This window comes from Euleptes europaea, unplaced genomic scaffold (genome assembly GCF_029931775.1).
Source record: "Euleptes europaea isolate rEulEur1 unplaced genomic scaffold, rEulEur1.hap1 scaffold_52, whole genome shotgun sequence".
In the NCBI taxonomy this organism is placed as follows: domain Eukaryota; kingdom Metazoa; phylum Chordata; class Lepidosauria; order Squamata; family Sphaerodactylidae; genus Euleptes; species Euleptes europaea.
The window spans coordinates 25,182-40,645 of NW_026612482.1; the positions used below are offsets into that span (position 1 = coordinate 25,182).

The following is a 15,464-nucleotide window of genomic DNA, read 5'->3' on the forward strand; positions in this document are numbered from 1 at the left end:
TTCTATAATACAGTTATCTGTGCCAAAATAAGTACCGAACAAGGAGAATTTTACCTGCACACCTGTAGAATTTTTTTTGTGTGTGTGTTCAATATTTGTAACCCATACCATTTTTAAGTTTGCATTTTATTTCCATTGGAAGGTTTGGACTTTTGGGCCTAGGGAGCAGGAACTCACTGAGCATGGGCAGTTGGTAAGTCTGCTCATATGTTACCAACTGCAAGAGCCCCACCCTCCTCAGTCAGTCTGGCCTGCAGCAGAAGAGGTTATGTGGTGGGCCCATCCCAATGAGGGAGAAATGACATATTAGAGTTTCCCCTTTAGAAAATTGCATATTAGAGTTTCCCCTTTGTTATAAAGGAAGGGTTTGTCAGGCTGTTAGTTATGTTGTGGTTCAAGATATGGTTTAAAACTCTTTTCCCCGAGTCAGTCTGGCCTGCAGCAGGAAAGGGAAGGCCCAGAGCATGACTGAGAGATTTGATAATTTCTTTACTGGCCCAAGACGGAGAAAGATCTTCAGAAAGAGCCATGGAAGAGCAGATGGGGAAGAAGCAACCCTGCACTTGTAGTTAACATTTTGGACTCCCCCGCCTTCTTTATATTACTGGGTGCTGTTTGTTATTTGCTATTTTTCTGAGTGCCCTTCCGGAAGAGCACTGAATATCCCGTCTCCTTCAGTTGTGCTATGTTCATAGTCATTATGATTTAGTTTTATTTCTAGGTGTAAAGTTGTTGTGTTTATGTTACATGTTTGTTACCTTGAATATTGTTTTCCTGTTTGAAGCAATTTCACATTTGTTTACCAAGCCACAAGGGTTCTGTCATTTTATTGATTTTGAATCCCCCTCCCAACTTTCCCACAGGGATCTACGCAGCCAGGGGTCTGCTGGGTTAAATATTCATTATTGATTTTCAAATCAGTGACTTAATAGAGGTGTTAAATACTATAACATCTTTTATTCTCTTAAAAATGATTGAGGGTTTGCTTATTTTAGCAGAAAAGAGCTGCTTGATGTAGAAGGAAAGTAGGTCGTTGATGTAGAAAATGCCTCTAAGGGACAAGTGTTGCCAGACAGACCACCATCACCATGGATGCTGTGAACCAGGTAATATTACTACACTAGTGCTATACCTTCCTTAAAAAAATTTTTTTTGTGTTATGGGTGGTTTTTAGGAACAGAATCAAAATAGTGCAGTAGTAGTGGAATTAGGACGACTTCAAATACAAAGTTGTTTCTTAAGTATTTTAAAATAGATGGATAAAAATGTATGAACTGTTACAATTATTTCAGAAAGATAAGTTCTTCTGGGCTTGTACAGTAACTCCTAAGCTTGAGGGGCCTTCCTGTGCACTGAACAAAGGGTGGGGGAAGGGGGAAAGAAACAAAATCTGTGACATTTTTAGAAACTGTGACACAGCTCTTTAAGCTGCACAAAACCATTTTTCCTTTTGTTTCCTTCCTTTTATAGTTTGCACTATAAAACATTATAGTGATAGGCGCACATGTCTGCCAGAAATAGCTTCTGGCCTAAAGGATATGAAAGAAAGGAACATGTTAATAAGTGTGTGCTTTATAGTGCCATCCTAAGCAGAGTTACATCCCTCTATTGCAGTGGTTCTCAACCTGGGGGTCGGGACCCCCAAGGGGGTCGCGAAGCGTTTTCTGGGGGGTCGCCGCCACTGTCCTGAGACAGCCCCCATTCCGGGCTGTCCAGGACTAACCCAGACGCCCTGTAACCCTGATCCATCCGCGAGGGCAGGGAAGACCCCAAGCAGAGAGGTGAGGAACTGGCCGACTGACAGCCAGAAGGAGCCGGGCTGCAGAGATGCGGCAGCGTGCCGCTGCACACCAGCTGTAGCCCTGCTGCCCAGCTGAGAGACAGGCGGGCCAGCTCTGGGCGTGGTCACACCTGCACCGGGCGGATGATGCGGCAGGATGTGTGGGAGGCCGAGGAAGCTTCCCTGGCTTGGCCAGTTCAGGTCTCGGAGGAGAAGAGGGCGGTCCCCCTTGAAACCGCTACATCCATGTTGTTTTTACTTTTAGCCACGCTCGGTTGGGGCGGGAGCTTCAGTCTGGAATCCAAATGCGCATGTCTGTAGTGTGGCTTCGCTTTTCTGCCCTGAGTCATCAGCTCCGCTCTGGCAAGGCCAAGGGGGAGAGAGTCGAGGTGCATGCGCAGTTCGGGATTTCCCCCTCAAGCGCGCAGGTTCGGTGAGGCGCAGAAGGAGCGGTGACTGGCGGAGGGGAGAAAAAGGCACGAAAAGTCAGAGCAGGATAAGCGGCCCTCGGTGCTTTCCTGGCCCTTCTCTCTCGTGACGTGATTAAACGGAGCTCCGCTTTGAGGGATAACTGCAGTTCTGTGCACAAGCAGTGTCCCAGTCACAAGAGAGGGGGTTTCCTCGCGAGAGCCCCGGCCTTCTTGGAAGAGTTTTTGGGGAGAGAGGGGAGGACAAGGAACGCAGTGCATGCTCAGAGGCACTCTTTCCTCCTTGCCAGGAAAGGTTGCCGTGCCACACAGTCACAGCTGCTGCGCAACAGGTGGTAGTACCGTTTGCTTGCTTGTTTTAAACTTTAAAATTGAAAGTAATTATATATATGGATACCCTGGGCTGCCAAAAAAACAAATGTGTTTTCTTTATCCTATTGAAAATGTCATTTATGCAAATTTATGCAAGTTTATGCAAATGTGACGAGGGTCGCAGGTTACTTGGCAATTGTAAAAGGGGGTCGCGACTCGAAAAAGGTTGAGAACCACTGCTCTATTGACTTCAGTGAACTTAGAGGGTATAATTCCACATATGACGATGATGCTAATATACGATAATACATGTATGCATGGTTTATAAACAGTGAAGTGAAAGCTGAATAATTAAGAGGGAAGAGAAGAAGAAAAGACATCTTAAGAACCTTTTTAAAAGAACAAAAAACATAAAATGTTAGGAAGCATGTGCTTTGAGCCAGTAGAGAAGCTACAGCAATAGGGACATACGCAAAAGTAAGTGCACATAGGAAAGCTGTATAATTTGTTCAAGCAATCCTTCTTGAGTTGGTCCTTTTTGAACACAGTGAGACATTTCCAAGTAAATGGTATGTGTATAAAGTTCATGTGTTGCAAAAAAAAACATGTATATTTTGAACAGTCATTTGAGACTTCTAAAATAACGTATAGCTGAAAACTTGACGTGTTTTCTTGCAAGGATATTTTCATATTATTGGAACTTGTGGGGGGCATGCTGACATAATCTTGCATCACATGGATCTCTCAGTCTAGTCATTCTGACATGTTCTTTCTATACAAACTCTGTTAATGATAGTTTTAAGAAAATTGAATCTTTTGAGGTTTTTGCAGCAATCTAATGATTAATGTTTTGAAACTACCTGAATACACACGTCTGTATTTTGACAGTGGTAAATTGTGTATCCTGGACACCCTAGAACTATCCCATGAAAATGATATCTATTTCAGAAAAGCACAAAAAGGATCGCTACCACACTCTATATTTTTCTAGAGATAGGGGTCAAATAGTTATTTGGTGACTTCTTAACTTCAGTACAGAGGTACATACCGTATATACCCGTGTATAAGCCAACCCACGTATAAGCCAAGGTGCCTAATTTCTCCCCAAAAATGGGGAAAAATTAGGCACCCACGTATAAGCCAAGGGTCGGCTTATAACCCCTCCCCCCCCAGCAGGCTTACCTGGTGCGCAGGCAGGCGGCGCCCCCCCCCCCCGCGGCCCAAGAGGCCCCGCAGGCCGCTCCTAGGCCGCTCCAGGCCCAGCGAGGCAGCGGCGGGGGCCCCCCCGCAGCCCAGGAGCCCCCCCCCCGGGCGCTCCTGGCCGGGGGGAGCCACGCACGCCTGGTGGCGGCGGCGGTGCAGCTCTCCAGCAGCCGCAGGAGGCCCTCCCAGGCCAGTCCTGGCTGGGGGGAACCGCGCGCGCCCGGCAGGAGCGGCGGTGCAGCCCTGCAGCAGCCGTAGGAGGCCTTCCCAGGCCGGTCCTGGCCGGGGGGAACTGCGTGCGCCCGGCAGGGGCGGCGGCGCAGCCCTGCAGCAGCCGCAGGAGGCCCTCCCAGGCCAGTCCTGGCCGGGGGGAACCGCGCGCGCCCGGCAGGGGCGGCGGCGCAGCCCTGCAGCAGCCGCAGGAGGCCCTCCTAGGCCGGGGGGAACCGTGTGCGCCTGGCGGGGGTGGCGGCATGGCCCTGCAGCGGCCGCAGGAGGCCCCTCCAGGGCGCTCCTGGCCGGGGGGATCCGCACAGGCCCGGCGGCAATGGTGGCGGCGGTAAGTTCCCCCTCCCTCCTCCTCTACCCTACCCTACCGTATTGACCCGCGTATAAGCCGAGGCCGGCTTTTTCAGCCCTTTTTTGGGCTGAAAAACTCGGCTTATATGCGAGTATATACGGTAGATGTTTTTAAATAGGAGTCACTTATAAATAAGTATATACTTCAAAAATGCCTAACATTATTTAATGAATATGCAAATCTAGTGTAAGTAGTGTTTTACTGTTTATTGTAACTGTCTTACAGTGCATATGCTGGAGGCCGGGGATCCACCTTTATTGCAGCCACCTCTTCAAACATCAAAATCTGGCATTCAACAAATTATTGAGTGTTTTCGTTCAGGTATGAGTAACTTCTTTGTAAATGTTTCGGCTTGCTTCATAGCAATGTAAGAGTGTTAAAATACTTCAATATTCATTACTTGGATCTGAGGAAGATCAGTCTACTCCACCATTTTGGTACCAGCAGCCACCATTGCTAGACACTGCCCAGACAAATATATACTGTCTCCGAATTTGGAAGTTCCATTTCAATTATATTGCAAAAAGTTACTGGTGAATCTGTACTTTGTTCATTTAGCTACTTTATTTTGAAGCCATCTAAGCTAGTGACTGTTCCCATATCTTTTAGAGGATTTCCAAAGTTTAATGTGTGTAGGATTGTTTTGTTATTTCGTTTTGTATGTATTGTGCTGAGAAATGTTGGATTTCTGCTTTGTGGCATTTACAGTCTTATAGGGCTTCTTACATTCTGAAAAGCACCTTAACATTTAAGGGTTTTGTGCAGGTGACACTGGAAGTTATTTGTTTTTGGACAGTGTTAATTTGGTCTTTTCTGTACATAACAATGATCAGATATGTTGGTTTATGTCAGCAGTTGTGGATCTGTAGGTTTATAGGCAAGGGTGAGTTTTGTGAGGAACAGGTACAAACAGGATCTTACTGACTAGCCACTAGGTTTGATCCTCTCACATACACAGGATTCTGCCCACATCAGCCTGCCTTTTACCAAGAGTCAGGCTAAATGGTACAAGGGCTGCTCATTGCCAGAGACAGGCCTAACAACTAGATACTATTCTCTCCCAGAACCATTCTGCCACACTACCAGGCAGAGCTACCCTTCAAACTGTCTGCTCTTTTACTAAGGCAGACCTATCTGGATTCTGACTGAGGCAGGCCTGAACTTACTCCTGAACTAAGACCTGAACTAACTAGTTCAGGCAGGCCTGAACTAACTCCTGCTGGGCTTCCCTCAAACACTCCATCCCCCCTCTAAAAGGTGATTGGATGCTGGTGCAGCCCTCCCTCCCATGGGCTCAGCTGAGTGGCGGTATTTCCTTTCAGGGGCAAGACAGCCTTCTGTCCATCCCGCCTTGAGTCAGAAGCGATTTGATGCCACAGCACACAAACATGCAGTGCTGGGAAGAAAGAGATTGACTATGGAACAGTTACAATTATCAGTTTGAGATACTGATATACTACTTTCCCAAGCTAACTGAAAGTGCTGTAGCCCCTCATGCAATATAAAATGGTATATCAGACCTTCAGGAGTAGATTGTGTGTGACACAAGGGACTGTGAAAGAAACTCTCTCTTCGTTGTATCTTATGGCTCAAAAATTAGGGAAGCTTGTATCAAAGTGATGCGTGTAGCAAAGGTTTGTGGCCAATACAACCCTAATCTTTCCCCCTCCTTTTTGCTTGCCAGCACACCAGTATCTTCTCAGGTAGGCATTGCGAGTTTTGTGGCACTCAGGCCCAAAAGGTTGCGTACCCCATCTTAAGCCTTTCAAGGTAGTGTGTTCTATGAAACTGTTCTGCATCAGTGCAGCCTATTGTGTTTTAGGTTCCTAGATCCTTGGATTTAGCAATGAATATCCTGAGCAATGATTTACAGTTTCAGACTAGACCTCAGAAAATCTTAGTTAGTTTAGCTTAAATCATAGGTGGTTGAATACGTGTCACTTGGGTTTATAGAAAAGAGTCTTGTTGTGAACTATTAACTTAATCCAAAGTCTTCCAGGATTCAAGTGACTAGTATTCCCACTCCACAGACACCTTAGCATATGTCTACCCTGTTACTGTACAGCAGAACAATCATGTATCTAATTCTGAAATTGTCCCCTGTGTGGATTAAACAAACCAACAGTGATTGGAGCCAGGTACAGATAGAGGATATTTTTCTACAAATCTGGGAGACCCCCTCCTCAAGTTTGCAGGAAAATATTTAATTCTTTTAAAAAAAGAATTAAGGTATTTAGAGGAGCACTGAGAACTCGGAATGTGACATCACAAGAACTTGACTGCCATTTTGCTGCAGGCAAGAGGGTGGGTGAGGAGAAGTGGAAGCCGCCTCACCCAGTACTGCAGGCTGGTGAGGAGGACAAGGGCAGAGGAAGAGGAGCAGGAGCTGCCACTGCAGGAGTCAGGCGAGCAGAGCGGCAGCACTGTGAGTCGGCTATTCAGAGTGTGGCTGAGTGAGCGGGAAAAAAAGGATGGAATTCCCCTTCCCCTGTGAGTCTCAAAGGTTTCTGCTTGTTCAGAGTGAAACTGAGCTTGGAAAGTGGTGGTTATAAGGTGATTCTCAGTTCCAGTTTTAAGTTGTTTTTAGCAAAAAGCTTTACTTCATTTTGAAATATGCAAGAAGGTTTATGTTTTTAAAACCTTTTATTAGTCTTCCAGACTATGTACCACATCACATTATCTATATTCTATTTAAGGTCATCTATAGCTGGTGCTTCTTTGTACTGCAGATGATTCTTGTTTATTTTGCTTCTTACACTTTCCCCCTTGATGTCGAGCCATTTTCGCTTTCTCTTGAAAACTTGCTTCTTTAGCAGAGTATTTTCTGAACTAACTTAGCCTGATTTTTTCTGTTGCACCTTTTCTTCGATCCTATACCCTGTTTATTTAGCTATTTCCAAGCATACTTTCCAGGTAGTATCTGTGTTGTAAATCTATTATCATTTGAATGTCTTCTTACCTATAGAAGGCACTGTGAAGAACATACTGTCTGTGTTCTGCACAGTACTCAGTATACTGGAACTAATATATGTCAAATAGTCGTAGCAATAATTTAGTCAAGCAAGTAGATTTTTGTTCAGCTGACTGAAATAAGAGAAGTGATAATACAAGATATTGTACAAGAATTCTGAAGCTTATGTATTGCTGTTGCCTGATTGTCTTTAAAGTAAATAGAATTTGGGCTGACAACTTTGCAAGTAATTGATAAATGCAAGCAGCAAATAGTGCTGGTTAAAGGAATGAAGAATGGAGGAAATTCTTCCAAGCATGTTGTTGAGGACTGTCCTAAAGTAATGAGATTGTCACCTTGCAGTTTTTATATTAGTGTACATGTGCTGTAGAGGACTGCAATATCTGATGATATTGTCCATTTAGTATGAACCATCATAAATTGTTATATTTACCTGTGAAAACTGTGTATGTAGTGTAGGGTCTTATGTCACTCTTGAATGAAATAGTAGTCTTAACGTAATACTGTATTTCAAACGATAAAATCTGAAATATGAGTTCTGCATTTTTATTTCACAAAGTTCAGTTGACTGTTTACAAAACTTAGTTTAATGCAAGACAGTAGCAATTAAATTAACTGACTTTTCACTAAACCAGCATTTTAGTTTGTACATTTTTGCCAAAATAATAATCTGCCTATTGTATTGATTATCTGTAAGAAATAACGGGTACATTTTTAGAAAGTTGTAGTATTAGAATATGTACGAAAGTATCAGATTAATTTCCAAACTGACATGGTTTCATGGAAGAAGCAGTATGACCATATCTTTATTGTTGTTAAAATAAAAAACAAAAAACCTCTGTAGCATCTAGAGCTTCAGTTTTGGGTAGAAAGATACCGTATTTTTCGCTCCATAAGACGCACTTTTTTCCTCCTCAAAAGTGAGGGGAAATGTCGGTGCGTCTTATGGAGCGAATGTGCGGACCCCCACCCCTCCCGCCAGCTGGCTGGGCGCGCCGGAACGCAAGCCGGCGTTCCCCGCCCCAGCGTCCAGCTGGGAGGCGGGGTACTTAAATTGCTCTGCGCTGCCTGCCTAGTTTAACCTCCCCCACCCCCCTCACGCTTCCCGTTCCTGAGCCTCGGGACAACAGTACTGAGTAGACAGTACTGACTTTGATGGACCGAGGGGGGGGGTCTGGTTCAGCTTCACGAGGAGGGGCCCGTGGCTCAGTGGCAGAGCCTCTGCTTGGGCATAGCAGGAGGCCCCCGGTTCAGTCCCCGTGGGGCACCTCCGCTCCCACCCGCCCCGGCCCAGGTGAGCCCGGCGCTGCCTGGCCTCCGCCTCCCCCCCCACTCGCTGCACGGAGGCCGGGCAGGGCGGGGTGAGAGCAAGGCTGGATCCCGCTGCCGGGACGATCCGCCAGGCCCTCCCTCCTTCCCTTCCGCTCGCCTGGCCTCCGTGCAGTGGGGATCGCCGAGGGGGAAGTGGGAGAGGGAAGAAAGGGGGGTGGGGTGGGGTAGGCCTGAGGGGGAGACGCCGCCTTCGCTCAGCTGTTGGGCAGGGCAGGGGTGCTTCAGGACCGGGAAGCGCGCGGGGGGGAGGTTTAAGCCCCCACCGCCCCCGTTCCTGGGAGTCCTCACAGGAAGGAAACCTGGGCCAGGGGTCGAAGATGGTGGTGCTGGGGCGGCTCCTGCTGCTGCTGTGCTCCTGGGCGGCCGGCGCCGGAGGTAAGCGGACCCGCAGCCTGGCTTCCTTCGCCGGGTGGGAAGGAAGGAGGGTCTCCTCAGAAGGGGCTCCCCTCCCCTCCCCCCGCCCCGCCTTCCCCTCCCCCACCATACCCCTCCCCCATGGGCAAAGGTGGCATCCGGCCTCGTTCTCCGCCCGCCCCGCCCGGCCTCCGTGCAGCGAGTTGTGGGGGAGGCGGAGGCTGGGCAGCGCCGGGCTCGCCTAAGCCAGGGGCGGGTGGGAGCGGAGGCGCCCCATAGGAACTGAACCGGGGGCCTCCTGCTATGCCCAAGCAGAGGCTCTGCCACTGAGCCATGGGCCCCTCCTCGTGAAGCTGCCTTATGCTGAACCAGACCCCCCCCCTCGGTCCATCAAAGTCAGTACTGTCTACTCAGACCGGCAGCGGCTCTCCAGGGTCCCAGGCAGAAAAGGGTCTTTCAGATCACCTACTTGCCTAGTGCCTTTAACTGGAGATGCCACTGGGGATTGAACCTGGGACCTCCTGCATGCCCAGCAGAGGCTCCACCACTGAGCTCACAGCCCCCTCCCCATGGCTCTCCAGGGTCTCAGGCTGAGATCTTTCACATTGCCTACCTGCCCGGTCCCTTTAACTGGAGATGCCGCTGGGGATTGAACCTGGGACCTCCTGCATGCTGAGCAGAGGCTCTGCCACTGAGCTCACAGCCCCCTCCCCATGGCTCTTCAGGGTCTCAGGCAAAAAGGGTCTTTCCCATCACCTACCTGCCCGGTCCCTTTAACTGGAGATGCTGCTGGGGATTGAACTTGGGACCTCCTGCATGCTGAGCAGAGGCTCTGCCACTGAGCTCACAGCCCCCTCTAAAATACACAGGAACACATGAAGCTGCTTTTTAATGAATCAGACCCCCCCCCCCTTGGTCCATCCAATTCAGTATTGTCTACTCAGACTTGCAGCAGCTCTCCAGGGTCTCAGGCAGGGGGTCTTTCACATCACCTACCTTCCTGGGCTCTTTAACTGGATATGCCGGAGATTGAACCTGGGGCCTTCTGCATGCCAAGCAGAGTCTCTGCCACTGAACCACGGCCCCTTCCCCATTATGCCACTCTTGCACATATCTAGGTGCAAGTGGGAAGGGAGAGGCCTCCAAGCCCTCCTGCCCCAGCCAGTGGGTGGGGCCGGGGGGGGGGTTCTGCAGAGAAGAAGATGGGGCCCAGAGAAGAAGAAGAGGCTCCTTTCTCTGCAACACCCAATCACCCCCACCTGTAGTTTAACCTCCCCCCCCCCGCGCTTCCCGGTCCCGAGGCTCAGCTGTTGGGCGGGGACCCCCCCCCCCAGGCTTCCAGGGAGTCCCTAGAAGCCGGGCGGGAGGGGGTCTTTAAACTACTCTGCGCTGCCTGGGATGACCTCCCCCAAGCGCTTCCAGGTCCCGAGGCTCAGTTTCCATCCCAGGCAGCGCAGAGCACTTTCAAGTGGCTTCCAGGCGGGTCCCTGCCCAACAGCTGAGCCTCGGGCCGGGAAGGGGGGGAGGTAAAAGTTTAAAGACCCCTGCCCGGCTTCTAGGGACTCCCTGGAAACCAGACGGGGGTCTTTATTTGGCAGAATATTTTTTTCTTGTTTTCCTTCCTCTAAAAACTAGGTGCGTCTTATGGTCAGATGCGTCTTATGGAGCGAAAAATACGGTTAATATTTTCTAAATATATAGATAAAAGACGTTCTAGCAAGTGTCACTTATAAAGTATGGTGTGGCTAGGTGTTGATTTATGTAAGTTATTTGGTATTGTAAATTTGTGTGCAAGGGCATAAATGCTTATGATGGCATAGAGAAAACTAAGTACCTCCCTACTCTAATAAGCGACATGTGCCAGAGGTGAGCGTGCACACATCTAGAACTGGCTACAGCTGAGAGTGAATTACGGTGTAGCTCTGACGTTGAGCCAAAATTTGTGAGACTGTTGGAAGCATTTTGCCCACCCTCTTTGAGGGGAATGTCTTGTACATACAACTTTGTGATACATCCCTGGTTCATAAATTCAAAGCTGCTGAGTGAGGATTATCTTTTTATGAGATGTCTTAATCATGTGAGTAGTGGGGAGTGGACAGCTACTCCCTAGAGGTGCCAGTTCATGTAGTCGAATGTCTTAATCCAATTTCTATTGGGCAGTCAACAACAAATGCATATTTTTTTCTTATTATTGCCTGTTAAACTCATAGTATACAAACATATGGCTTTTCAGTTTCATTACAAGTTATAGTGACTCCTCTGAATTTGGACAAGACTGGTCTAAAGGATGTTGTTAATAGCCAATAATTTATTGATCCCTTAATTTATAACTCGGCCTATAGTTACTAACTAATGTTACAAACTATCATCTATGTTATGCCAAAATACAAAAACATTGATTTCAGAAAGAAAGATTTAAGCACATCTTTAACTCTACCACTGCATCAATGAGATTTAAAGGAGTATGTTTTCAATGTGCCTATTATTAAATCTGCCTTTTGTGTGTGTTTTTCTTTCAGGAACTAAGCAGCTTAAACATATTCTGTTGAAAGATGTGGATACCATATTTGAATGTAAATTGTGCCGCAGTCTCTTCAGAGGACTACCAAATTTAATAACTCATAAAAAGTTCTATTGTCCTCCAAGTCTCCGGATGGATGACAGTAAGTTTGGGCCTTACAGAGCAAACGCTGGTAAACGTTAAGGTTTTTTAAAAAATTAAACTAGGTCAGCTTCCTACGTTCCAGAAATGGAGTTGTCTCATTCATTAAATAATATTATGTTATCTGTACTGCCATTTATGTTCTGCTTTCACAGTGGGTTTTAATTGTTTCTTCCAGATCTCTGATTTCTAGGGCTATTTGAAAACATTTGTAAAATACCTTAAATGTTTTAAATCTAGACTACAGTATCTGTGCATGCTTGTATTTTCTTGGTGATAATATATATCGATACTGAAAAAGAACCTGGTTGGTGGTAGTTTAATTGTCTAAATTCTTTGGGGAAAATTAGACAGTGGTGGAGGGAGGGGACAAAGTATTAGGAGCCTTTTCTGGTAGAGGAAGAGCCATTTTCATTGGATGAAGTCTCTGTAGACTGGAGGAAGGCTTTTTGGAGGATGATTGGATCCACCTAAGGGCATGGATATAAGCAAATGCAATTAAATATATTTAATCTTGGTTGGAGACCAATGAAGGGCCTCAGTGTGTCTCCCTCTCCTTCTGCCAGGTAGAGGCTGGGCGGCTGCTGATGGACTCTGCTCCAGGAATAGAGGAACCAACTAACAGTTGGTCTGGAAGAGGCCCTGTTGTCTCTCTCAGTGTTCTTCTAACATTGTCTTAAAACCTGCAGAGGGCTGGTAGTCCTCTGCACATACATGCACAATAAAACAGCTGATGAAGGTTCTTGAGAATCATCGTTTTGTTTTGTTTTTAAAACAAGTCTGTTTCTGAGAATGACAGTCATACAGTTATGTCATTTAAACATTGTTTATACTTACAGACTCTCCTGATGTAAACGATAAACAAAGTCAAGCCATAAGTGATCTCTTGGAAGCCATGTATCCAAAAGTGGACAAGCAAGATTATATAATCCATCTGGAGCCTATAGAAACAAACAAAAATGCTGTGTTTCAACATGTTTCAATGGCTGACTGTGCTACTGAGAACATTGAAGTGAACGTCACTCCTGTCCAAGCCCCTGCAGAAATGCCAGAGCCCAGCATAGAACCACCTAAAACAGTTCCAGCTCCTTCAGAAACAGAAACTGTAGAGATTCCTCCTGCTGCTGCTGCTAGCAAGGTAATAGCTACTCCAGAAGAACCATCCCCATCCTCGAAACCTGAGTCGGAAAGTGAGAACACTAATTCTGGTGGTCATCAGTTAATTTGTTGTCTCTGTAAAAAAGAATTCCATTCCAGACGCAGCGTACGTCGTCACATTAGAAAAGTGCACCAAAAAAAGATGGAAGAACTAAAGAAATTTATTGAAATTAAAAAAAAGCCAAATCAGACTTCTGGAATGGGACGCAATAAGAATGTCCTTGTAACATTGGGCAGAAGTTGTCCTGTATGTTTTAAATCCTTTGCTACAAAAGCCAATGTAAGACGGCATTTTGATGAAGTCCATAGGGGATTGAGGAGGGATTCTATTACTCCTGCTATAGCTACAAAACCTGGCCAACCATTGTCCTTGGATACAAGTTCTAAAAAATCACTTAAGTCTCCAAAACAGAAGTCTTCTTCAAAGGCAGAATACAATTTAACTGCCTGCAAATGTCTATTGTGCAAGAGAAAGTACAGCTCCCAAGTAATGCTTAAAAGGCATATGCAAATTGTTCACAAGATAACTCTTTCTACAAAAAGTACTAAAAGAGAAAAAAAGTCCAGTAATACTGTTAACACAGACGTGAAAGTTAAAACTGAACCAACAGATTCTTCAGAATCTGTGCCTCCCATTTTCACTTCTGTTCAAAATGATGCGAAGGGGGCAAATACTTTAAATGAGAGAAAGAACGCTTCGTCTGCCGAGAGGAAGAACGCTTCGTCTGCCGAGAGGAAGAACGCTTCGTCTGCCGAGAGGAAGAACGCTTCGTCTGCCGAGAGGAAGAACGCTTCGTCTGCCGAGAGGAAGAACGCTTCGTCTGCCGAGAGGAAGAACGCTTCGTCTGCCGAGAGGAAGAGCGCTTCGTCTGCCGAGAGGAAGAGCGCTTCGACTGCCGAGAGGAAGAGCGCTTCGACTGCCGAGAGGAAGAGCGCTTCGACTGCCGAGAGGAAGAGCGCTTCGTCTGCCGAGAGGAAGAGCGCTTCGTCTGCCGAGAGGAAGAGCGCTTCGTCTGCCGAGAGGAAGAGCGCTTCGTCTGCCGAGAGGAAGAGCGCTTCGTCTGCCGAAAGGAAGAGCGCTTCGTCTGCCGAGAGGAAGAGCGCTTCGACTGCCGAGAGGAAGAGCGCTTCGACTGCCGAGAGGAAGAGCGCTTCGTCTGCCGAGAGGAAGAGCGCTTCGTCTGCCGAGAGGAAGAGCGCTTCGTCTGCCGAGAGGAAGAGCGCTTCGTCTGCCGACAGGAAGACCACTTCGTCTGCCGACAGGAAGAGCGCTTCGTCTGCCGACAGGAAGAACACAGGACCCACTGAAAGAAAGAATACACCATCAACGGAGAGAAAGAATACACCATCAATTGAGAGAAAGAATACACCATCCACGCAGAAAAGTAAAGTTAAGCAGGGCTCAGAAAACTCAAAGTCTGCTAATCAGTCTATTGTGGGTAGTGCAAAAAAACCCAGGAAACCAAGACTTTCAGCAGGCTTTGATTTCAAGAAGCTTTACTGTAAACTCTGTAAACGTCAGTTTACCTCTAGACAGAATCTAACAAAACACATTGAGTTGCACACAGATGGGAATAACATATATGTTAAATTCTACAGGTGTCCCCTCTGCACTTATGAAACACGCCGAAAGCGTGATGTGATAAGACACATAACGGTAGTACATAAAAAGTCTTCACGTTACCTTGGTAAAATAACTGCAAGCTTAGAAATCAGAGCAATAAAAAAGCCCATTGACTGTGTTCTGAACAAGGTGACAAAAAGAGGCCCTCAGAGGGATGAAGGAAAACAAAATGGTTCAAAACAAGATGTCGCCTCTAATTCACCAGGTAAAAAGTATGAAGGAGCCGACGTTGGCATTGAAGTGAAAGTCACAAAAAACTTTTCTCTGCACAGATGCAATAAATGTGGGAAAGCATTTGCCAAAAAGACTTTCCTAGACCATCACAAGAAGACTCATAAGGCAAATGCATCACACTCACCTGAAGAAAACAAAGCCAAAGGAAGAAGTACGAGATCTAAAGCTCTTGTTTGGTGAGAAACAGCTAGTGCCTTCTTAAGTGTTTGTCTGATTTTTCCAGTGGTATGCCTAGCTCAGACATACTTTTCTGCATAAATTGATGCTGTAGGAGATACAAAAATAAATGCATTTAATCTTTTCTGCCAAATTTTTTCTATATCATGAAACAAAGAGTTCACTTCTGAACTTCCTTCATTCAGGACACTGTTGCCCAGTACACTTTTATTTGTACAGGGTTAGTCCTTCAGAGTTTAATATTCAATATCAAGTTGTATTGATATAATACTTAGCAGTAGGTATCGTAGTTCCAAAGGTTTTTGAAACTTAACTTTGCACTTCTTTGGTACTACCCAGGCTGGAGGGAAGTCTCTTTATGGGCTGGATATGACCTGCGGGCACTGTATTACCCAAGTCTGGTTTAGTTGATTAGCAAACATTTTTGATGTAGAATTTTAACAGAAAAGCTAAATGCTCTAGACAATTATAAAATGATGGCATATAAAATCAAACATAGTTTTGAAGTGCAGTGGCAATTGATTGCGACACCTTTTTGTATTAATAAAACCTTTTCTTGGTTGGCGCAAGATGCCAGTCTTGTAAATCCCTGCTTTACCTGAGCAAGTTTTGTTGCTATATGGCCCTTATGTTTGAACTTTTAACCATG

The 15,464-nt window shown here is 46.3% G+C and overlaps 1 protein-coding gene across 1 annotated transcript; it reads left to right on the forward strand.

Annotated features, from left to right (window-relative positions):
• Positions 1-995: 995 nt before the first annotated feature.
• LOC130493156 (zinc finger protein 800-like) lies at positions 996-14,905 on the forward strand. Its single transcript, XM_056866875.1, has 5 exons — positions 996-1,106; positions 4,529-4,624; positions 11,480-11,623; positions 12,462-13,863; positions 14,092-14,905. The coding sequence occupies exons 1-5, from the start codon at positions 1,046-1,048 to the stop codon at positions 14,816-14,818; spliced, it is 2,430 nt and encodes an 809-aa protein (XP_056722853.1). The 5' UTR covers positions 996-1,045; the 3' UTR covers positions 14,819-14,905.
• The last annotated feature ends 559 nt before the right edge of the window (positions 14,906-15,464 follow it).